Source organism: Nestor notabilis, unplaced genomic scaffold, assembly GCF_000696875.1.
Source record: "Nestor notabilis isolate BGI_N333 unplaced genomic scaffold, ASM69687v1 scaffold14299, whole genome shotgun sequence".
Taxonomy (NCBI): Eukaryota; Metazoa; Chordata; class Aves; order Psittaciformes; family Psittacidae; genus Nestor; species Nestor notabilis.
In genome coordinates this window covers 3,635-13,577 of record NW_009945143.1, presented here as the reverse complement: position 1 = coordinate 13,577, position 9,943 = coordinate 3,635, and the positions used below count along the sequence as shown (strand labels likewise).

Genomic DNA, 9,943 nt, shown 5'->3' with positions numbered 1-9,943 from the left:
TAGCCATGCAGTTCAGTTGTCCAACAAATACGGAACTTTATGCTGCTGTTACCTCTGTAAAGATTAAAAGCAAAAGCTATATTTAAATGAGTTAGGTAACTACTGCCTTCCTGGTAGATCCTTTTAATGAAGTAAGCAGACTTCATTAGCTGTGTCAAATTCCTGTAGAGATCTAAAATTATAGCTTTTGTGTGGTTGTTGCTAGGAAGAGGAGCGTGGTATATCTTGACTTCCTCCCCCCCAGTCATGTGTTAGTCACTTTTTGTTGCTTCTGTAACTCAACAGAGAATGTTATAAATGTAAGATCAAGCCTTGCTGGCTTGAGTTAAAGCTGTCGCGGCTCAACAGCACATCTCCGGGAGTGCTGAAGACAATCTAGTCCGCAGAAGGATATAAGGTCAGGACGTGCATGCAGTGATCTTCTCTAGAAAACTATCCCGGCTCTTGGCAGTCTGAGATTTAAAAGCCTTTTGAGCTGCAAATGAACATACCCAATTTTCTGAATTAATCTGATTTCTTGGCACCCCCTGTATCCTTTGGCATGGATTCTGCAGCTTAACTATATTTTATATGAAGAACTGTTGTCTTAACTATTTTTTGAACCTGCCATCGCCTGGTTTTGTTTGATATCCCAAGTCTTTGTGTTGAAATTCTTTCATTCTTGCATAGTTTTTTGAGTCTTACTTGTTCTTGGTCATCAAGGGTAAGTGACCATAGTCTGTATCCTTTTCAGCTGCATTGATGCATAACACAGTATTTTGTGTTTTGATTGCCTGCTGTGTGATGATTTGTGAGTTTCCATAAATGTCTCCTTTGATGCACTATGAATACATATTTATGTAAGCTCTTTATTGTTGGCTCGCCGTTCTTAAAAGAAATCTCCTCTTCGTTAGTATTGGCAAAATACACTCCCTGAAATGCTTTGTCTTTTGGCTTAGCAGTGAGTACCCAGTGATTCAGCATTAGGTGTTGAAAGTATTTAGCTGAAAGGATTGCTTTTGAGAGAATCCTGTGAGTGTCGGCATGATAATAAAGCACAATAGGAAGGACAGCAGCTGAAGAATGATCTTTCTAACATGTGAAGACTGTGGTCTTGGCTAGTATGATTGTATAGTGCGAAATAGTTCTGTGTTCAGTAGTGTCAGGGAGACTTTGCCCTTTATATGTATTTTTGTGTTTTGCATTGTACTGCCTAGTTGTATTTTCATCTAATAAAAAGCATTGGTTCCTGGCTTCATAGAGGTTTCTCTTTAACTGTTACGAGAATTGCCTTGGTAGAACTGTTAATTCAGACTCCTGCTGTATTGTGCAAAGCTCTCTTTCATATGTCTTGGTCTACTGGAGCAGCTAGCCAATGTTATATTCTAAATCTGTTGTTATAACCTTTACTTTTGAGGTTTCTTACTAGAAATAGGTTGACTACTACATAGACTTTTGAGCTTTTATAGAGGGAAGCACAGGGGTGGGCTAGTGTGGTGGCTCTAGTTCTTTGGCATCTCTGGCTTAAGTAGCTCCCAGCTGCTTGTGTTCCTGTTTTCTCCCTGCTTCTCTGCTAACATACCTGTTTGTGCAGCTGCTTGTTGAAACAGACTGTGGAAACTGATCCAAATGAAACACAGCCCAGTGGGGGGCAAGATGGTTATTTTTCTGTTGAATTATTTTTTGTAACCCATTCATGTGTAGTACACACAATCATGCGGAATGATGCAAAGGATGGTGACACGGATGGAAAGAGTGCGAAGGGGCTGCCTAAGCAGCTCTAAGTGCGTATGAAACCTTAGTTACTGATCAATGCGAAGCCCTCCTAATGTCAATGATAATTCTTATTTCCTGCCTAAAAGTCTCTCTGTGACTTTGGATGATAATAGCAATGCAGCACTACAGCAGTCAGTGCAAATCAATATGTATTTTTCCTGAAGTAGCGATGGTTTGCATGCAAAACAAGACAAAAGCCTCAGCTAAATACTGGAAAGTAGCAAACCAAGAATTTTGAATGGAAGATACTTTAGAAATGATCTAATAGATGACATTATACTTCGTACATCAAATTGCTACATAGACTGGAGTAGAGGTCAGTGTTGAAAGACTGGATGAACAAATTGCAATTTTTGCCAAATGAGTATCTTCAAATTATTACTTTGAGCATCCACATTTTACAGTATACTCATAAAATAGGCATTTTATTTTACCTAAATGCACTATCTGGCTGTCTTCATCCTCATTATTTTAGGATAACTATAAGCTTATATAGAGAAATACAGTATTGTTGCTACTAATATGATAGCAGGTGTGTTTTTGAGGCTGAGCTGCTTTAATACTGTTTCACAGTGAATATCGACACATTACAGTTAGAGCGGTTATACAGACTGGATTGTGGCATTACAAGTGCTAGTCTGCCTGTGCAATTTCATGATCAAACAGGGGCAGTTGAAAAAATTCCTGTGGCTCTTGCCCAGCTCTCAACATTTGTTTGTTCTCAGTGGAACCCTTGTGTTCACAAAGAAAAAAAATAAAATTTGTTTAGGGGGATTTTTTTTTCTGTTTCCTTCAAAATTGAGTAATTTAATTTTGGTATAGACTATGTGAAAGAGAAATGCACTTATTAGATTTCAGCACGTTTCTAGGAAGGGTATCTAAGATGGGAGGCTGAACTCCTACAGTTGCTGTCAGTATTTGGGAGAGAATGTATGAAAAGGTCTAATTAGATAATTATGTTCACTTGGTAGCAGCAGTTGGCTGCTGGTGAATTACCTGTGAAGGGATTCTGCATAAATAGTTCCTTATTGTATATTTCATTTACAGTATTGCTAACTGTCTTTCAGGAAATGGAGGATAAGGTGATCAGCCCAGAGAAAGTTGAAGAAGCAAAATTGAAAGCAAGATATCCTCACCTGGGCCAGAAGCCAGGAGGCTCAGACTTCTTGAGGAAGAGGCTTCAAAAAGGAGTAAGTTATTCATTGTCCATAGGGTATGGACAAGAAATTCTGGTATCTGTGTGTTTGGTTTTTGTTTCTTTTTTTCCCCTGCCCCACGGGCCTTTGTGAGTAAAAGAGCCCTAAGAAATTTAAACTTTGTCTGTGAAAGCACAAGAAAGAAATTTGTTTCCACAAAACAAATGCCAAGTTGGCAGGATGGCTGTTCTACAGCAGCAATGGCTCAACTGCATTTTATAGGAAAAAATTGAACTTAAAAGCTGGCTCAGTGCTGCTGGGAGAGACTTCGTAGAAGACTTCATAGAAAACACTAAGGGTCAGAGCTGCATCCCTGTTTCATACTGGTCTTATCTTGCTCATTCTTAAGTCCCAGAAATGACCGCTTTTGTTACCCATGTTTTAGCACATGAAAGCTTAGTGTCTGATGAGTTACACCACGCACCATCTGACATCAGCAGCTTGGGAATGGTGGTAGGATTCTGAATATATACCCTAACGAGAAAATAGAGGAATGAAGAGCGAGTTCGTATTTCAATATTGTTCCACACTTAACCAGTGTCTCTTATTTTCTTAGTTATTCAGCTGGTTGTTTGGCTGGTTTTATTTTTAGTTTAATTATTCATAAAGGTGTTATGTAATGCCCTTCCGGCATGCTAGAACTCTGTTCTTGGAATAATCCTAGAATATCACTACTTCGGATGGTGCTTTTATTGCTGTCATGCTGTTTTCTTTTTCTTTTTTCCTCTTTTTTTCCTCCTTTTTTTTTTTTCCACTATTGTCTAGGCCCTTTGAGTGCACGCAATGACTCCAAGTATAAATCCTTCGCAAACCAGCTGTTGGAGTTCGGTGCTGATCTAATTCTGTACTACCTGGTAACATCTCCTGGGAACTGTTAATGTTGTCAGGTTTTTTGGAGAAGCTTTCTCTCATAAGTTGGAGCATATGCAGCATAGTTAATGGCTGCTGGGCATGGGCAAGTAGATTAGGTGACTCCTTTTTGAGTTAGCCTGCTAACGTGGTCAAAGGCAGCCTAAATTAGACTTCCAGTGGGTTCAGTGCACATGTAGACACAGAACGGAGAAGGTTAGTATGCACTGCAGTAACAATACAGGAAAACAGACCAGCATCCACTGCCTAAGGATTGATGACCATAAAGGAATTAGGGGTGCTTGCACTCAGTGTAAATGTGAGAAAAACTCACCAACAGTAACAATCTGTACAATATCCTCTTGATGAAATAAATGAAGCATTTTTACTTGCTATAGATGCCTGGTGTATTTCGGGTTGCTTGGATTGCTGAAGTTTATAATAGAGTGAGGTTAGTGAGTGTATTTCAGATCATGTTTCTGACATGAAGATACTGCGACAGACATTGTCAGTTTGAAAGGGATGATCAAATACAGGCCATCTATGAGAAGCTAGAGTAAATCAGAGGAAAATACAACAATAAGTTGAAGGATGAAATGGACTGATATTCTAATGCATGAAAGATGATGGGTTTTCTTACTCTTCTAAATGTATGTACTTAACTGTAGCCCAGACTTTCTTTGATTTGACAACTAGGACACGCTTTACCCATTCATACTTGCTCTCCAGAAATGTTCTGCATTGGGTGCATGCACCATTATTATCACACTTTCTCCAAAATAATAGTAGATGAGAACTGTGTGATACCAAGTTCCTATAGAGGGATTCTGTTTGGAGCTCATGCATGGACAGAAATAGATATCCGTTAATAACAGTAACACATCTAAAGATGGAGCAATTCTGTTATTACCTAGTTGCTGTTTAAAGGTTTCTTTTGGTTGCTGTAGTCTTGAAGGGCAAAATATGAAAGCCTTTTTCCAAATTAGGTTATGGTATAACTTGGTGTCTAGTCTGCAGATAGCAGTGTTAGAACATTGTGGTATAAATAGGGATTACACTGTCAAAAGGATTTTATCGGGAAGGTTTATGAGTAAAAGTGTGTGGTTCAGATGTACTACTGACTGCATGGGAAAAACAGATTTGGTAACTTTAAGGCTGTGGCAAGGAATATTTAAATCTTTCTTCAGGAAGCCTTGCATGAACACCCACACCTGCCCCCCTTAGGTGAAGACCTGTTAAGTCTGGAGTTCAGATCACTTCTCTAACAACTGCTGCTACTGAACGTTTTGCAGCTGGTTAGTTCTAATGCAAAATAAAGAGTACAGAAGTAATACTAGCCTGGAAGCACTTAAATGTGGCAGGTAGTGATGGCTGCTCAACTGACCTAGGAATTAGCATATATAAAGCTAACTAGGGAGTGTTCCCTTCAGAGATAATTGTGATTGTAAGCAGCAGTTGCTAGTGTAAATCTCTGTCCCAAATCTCATTTTTTTGGCCTTATATGACAGTCTGTTTAGAATCATGGGTTGCAAGTACCTTAACAGTAAATGTCATAGTAAGATGTAAACAAAATAAACTTTTCCTGCCAAATGTGTCAACGAGCAGTTGAAGACTTGATGCAGACCTTGGATGAAATTCCACGTCTCATCTTACCATGGTGCAGATAAATCACAACAGTCATTTGGCTTTAACATCCATAGGTAACTTGGTATTTTGGGACTCTGACAACAGAAAACATTGTTAAAGGTAGCACTAGTAAAAGTTTGCTGAAATACTGAAGAACGCTGCTTTAGAACTTCAAACTTAATGTATTCGTTTTTGTATTCAGAAGAAACCTGGAGTGTGGGATAAGAATTCCTTCAGACAGTGCTGCACAGTAGATTTTACTTTGCTAATAATTGGTTTGGGAACTTTAGGGATTGTAGTTTCACTGTTTTAATGTGTGCAGATAAGGGGGTTTTTGTTAGCATGAAGTTTCGTGCTGCTTCAGTCTTCTGGTATGAGGGAGCAGGTTCTGTTCTCCAGCTTCAGTTCATGCATTGTTTGGTTATTCTGTGTAGCCGAACTTGTTCGCTGCAACAGAATTCACAAATGCAAAGTTTCACCAGTGAGAGACCATAGCTTTTGGGGAAACCAGGGCAAAAATAATGCGTATATGTAGAACCGTAACCGTATGTTTACAATTACTAATGTTAAGAGTTCAGATATATGTGCCTAATAGTCCTTAAAAGATTTTAATTTTAATCAATTTAAAGCTAACTCTGCCAAATCAGGAGGATTTTATAACTGTGTTTAAAATTTAGAGAATCTACTTTCTGGGTATGCATCCAATAAGATTTCAGGCTTTTAAACATAACGTGTTTTGTCTTCCAGCAAAAATACTTTGATTCTGGTGATTACAACATGGCTAAAGCAAAGATGAAGAATAAGCAACTGCCTACTGCAGCACCTGACAAGACAGAAGTCACTGGTGACCATATTCCTACTCCACAGGATCTTCCACAGCGGAAACCATCTCTTGTTGCTAGCAAGCTGGCTGGCTGACGAGAACAGCTGAACTGCATGATTATTCTCATTCCTGTTATTTCTCCTGAATAGTTATTTCTCACCCTCACATCCCCCTTTTTCTTTCTTACACTAAGTCATGAGACTGACAGCTTTGCAGGTAGCGATAGCATGTGCTGCTATTGTAAGGGAGTACTGTTAAGAGTAAAACGTTTAGTATTTGAACTAGTTGAGAACAATGCACTGAATAAAAAGGACAAGTTTGGTTAGAGCAATGTAATCTACTTGAAAATGTACATATTGCCCATTTCCTAGTGTAGGACTGGTTCCAGCAAGTGACATCGCAAGTTTTACTTCTAATGTTTCTGCTTTTGTTATTTCATCTTAATTACAGCATATTTGTATTTAATATAACCTCCAGTTGTGTTGGGTTTTTCTTCCGTGTTTGGGTTTGTTGTCTAAAATAGAGGTTTAGACCACAAGTTACTAGATGGTAAAGCATGTATTAAAACAAAGACCAGGGCTCTGATTGAATTTTGTTTCTGCTTTTGAACTTGAACGGCCTTAAACCTGTTTCAGCTTTAACAATAGAGTTTTTACTTGGGCAATATTTGCCCATTTGGTGTAACTCTTGTGAATCTAGTGCTTATTGACAACTGCCTGTTGAAGCTGGTATTCTTTTCAGTTCTGTAGCTTAGGACACACTTTTGTTGAAGATGTGAATGAAGTGTGCATGTGCATAGACTGTTGAATTCACTTTTGTGCCATTTTTGTAAATACAATAGTTTTGCACAACCTTTTGCAAACGTCTATTAGTTTTACATTTTAAAAAGCAGATAATGTGCCAATCAAAGCACAAGTGATTCTGTATCTTTCAAAGTCTTGTCCTGAAACTAAGAGCCCAGAATCTTGCTACTGAAAGTTAAAATTGTATACCTGAAATTTGGGAAACACATTTACACTTGCCTCAGCCTTACACTTTTGCAGTTGTATATTTTGATTTTGCAACAGTGTCCAGCATTCAAATCTAAATCTGGAATTTGTTCCTATATTTGGAGGCAAATGCCCTTTCAGTTCAGCAGTTCTTCAAGCTTTTAAAGCTGAAATGCTCTATCTCATGACATGGAAGATGGATAAATGTACTGTTCTAGAGAGTTTGTGTGGCAGACACCAAATCTAGGCTTGCTGAGGTTTGATACGCAGTCTTTGGGCTATTTTAGACTTCTAGAAGGAGAAGGCTATAATTTTTTTTCTTGGCCTCCTGAAGTGGTAGTAAAATATCTCCTTTTCTCTTTGTTACACAGCAGCCCCTCATTGGCTTTGGAGAAACAAAGAACTGGAAGTGGTATTTATACAATGACCTATTCAGAAATAGGTAACTTTTCATGTCAGAAAATAGGAATGAACTTCAGTTCATCTTCATGATGCAGGTCGTAAGTACTAGATAGCCAAAATATATAGCTGATATAAGGAAGGTAACTTGAAGCATTTAAAAGCATGTTAATTCAATGAAATCAGAATATTAAAAGCACAGTATGATCCATAATGTAACTGATTTTCATATAGGTAACCACAGCCTTGATCTTTGGGAGTTTAGAAACTTTAAAGAGATCAGTTTACTGAATACCCTCTTCTTGAAAACAACAGTTCTGAAACAGCCTATTATAAACAAAGCACCAATGCAGGTATTAGAAAACACTCTTAAAGATGCATGTTTTCAGAAGGATATGCTTTTGTTGACATATTCAGAAAGGTCTTACAAGATAAAGGACTGCCAGTTCAAAAAGAAAAGTGGCCCCTATCTTCTGTAATGCTCTCTTCTAAAGGCAAACATAAGAAAATGATCAAGAGAAAATGAATAATCTTAATTTGGTCCTATTTTGATCAGAACATGGGCAAAGTATTGGTGTCTATATAATGTCTTTGGTTCAGAGAAGTCATTCCAGAGAATTTTGAAATTGCTAACCTGGTTCTCTTCAAGTCTATATAGTCCCTTTCTAGTAAATAAATAGGCTCTGTCAACTCTGTCCTTATTCCTTATCTTCCACTAGTAGTATAAGAAATCTGTGACTTTTGCAGAACAGGTTGGAGAGATGAACCTACTTGACTTCTTTAGGTAAGAAAGTAGGCTGGGACAATAGCAAGGAAACTGGATATATTGAAGCAAACTGCTTTTTATAGATGTTTGTCCTAATGTGAAAATCCTTCTTTATTTTTGTATGTATAAATGAAATTGAAACTTAATGATAGGACTGGGCCTGAAACAAATTTTGAACAACTTATGGTGACTTGCTGTGTGTTGTCTGGTGCCACTACTCTGTAGCTCACAGAAGGTGAGCTTTCTTGATGTTTGGGAAGGTTTAAAAAAAAATAGCCATTGAAATTTAAACATTCCACTCACTTAGCTACAACTTAGCTTGTCCTGCTGGTTGGACAGCACAAGCTCTTCTGATGTTCACTCAGTGACTTTCAGTTATTAAGAATACTACAAATTCAGCTATGAATATATTATCCATGTGTATATTTGAAGTACTGTAATACTAACTAGGTCAATGACTGATTATGAGCCTTCACATCTGACAGACCTCAGCAGCAGGCACAGCTATTTTTGTTCTATACACTGTATAAAACTCAAGTCCTATAATCACTTAACAGTAAATCAAACATGACTGCAAATCGATGCTTACTTTCAGCTTACTCCAGCAAGATAACTCAGCTATCCAAACTTATGTACATAATGTATTATATGAGTTTTACCATTTGATAATTGCCTTTTTCAAAGAAAACCTGTCCACACTGTAGACTGGCAGTCCCTTTCATATCTTGCCTTTAAAGATAGTGTTTAGTTATTAGAGTAGTACTCATGTAGGCTTATTATAGCAGATAGCACCAACATTTTATTTGAGATAGTTAAGTGGATTAATTACAACTTCACAGATATGTCCCCAAATCTGTAACACCAAAGGCTTCCCTCTCATTGTTCTTGATGTAGTAGGACAGTGTTTGTGTAAAGGCCACAGGAATACATTTTGTTGGACATATTTGCACCCAGTCAAGATGTTAAGGTGATAAAATTGTCAATTGTTCTTTACAAACTTACACATTGTATAGTATACAGAATAAATTGATCTACTTAGTTTTTATTGCAACCTGGAGGTTTGTCTTGTCTTTACTGTGGTTTCCTAAAAGATACGGGATACTTCGGTATTCTCTGTGGAAAATTTCTGAAACCTGAATCTTGGTACTCTGTATCATTAAAAATACGACTAGGCTTTGGTTTCTAGTATGTTAGACTACAGAATTACTTCAATGTAATCACATTTATATATATTTCAGTGCTTATTTTTCTAATAAGGCAATTAAAAGCTTATTGTTTGAAAACTCCGTAACACATGATTGTTTTGGTCCCTTGCACTGAGCGAAGGGGATATCTGGGAATTAGCTTGGCATATAGAAGCTTCTGTTGCTATAGACTATTGGCCTGAATGTGGCAACACTTTTAAGAAATCAAGGTTCTGGGAAAAGTCCCAACTAATTTCATACTTACATTGACTCAGGTGCTGATCTTTGTGCATCTTGAAGATCCGTGTGGTATATTTACACAATTGGCTCAGTCATCAAGGTCATAGTAACACCTT

At 37.7% G+C, this 9,943-nt stretch overlaps 1 protein-coding gene across 1 annotated transcript; it reads left to right on the top strand.

Moving 5' to 3' along the window:
- The first annotated feature begins 284 nt into the window (after nucleotides 1–284).
- On the top strand, nucleotides 285–9,681 carry ARPP19 (cAMP-regulated phosphoprotein, 19kDa). The gene is made up of 3 exons (XM_010022742.1): nucleotides 285–641; nucleotides 2,823–2,945; nucleotides 6,174–9,681. The coding sequence occupies exons 2-3, from the start codon at nucleotides 2,826–2,828 to the stop codon at nucleotides 6,342–6,344; spliced, it is 291 nt and encodes a 96-aa protein (XP_010021044.1). The 5' UTR covers nucleotides 285–641; nucleotides 2,823–2,825; the 3' UTR covers nucleotides 6,345–9,681.
- The last annotated feature ends 262 nt before the right edge of the window (nucleotides 9,682–9,943 follow it).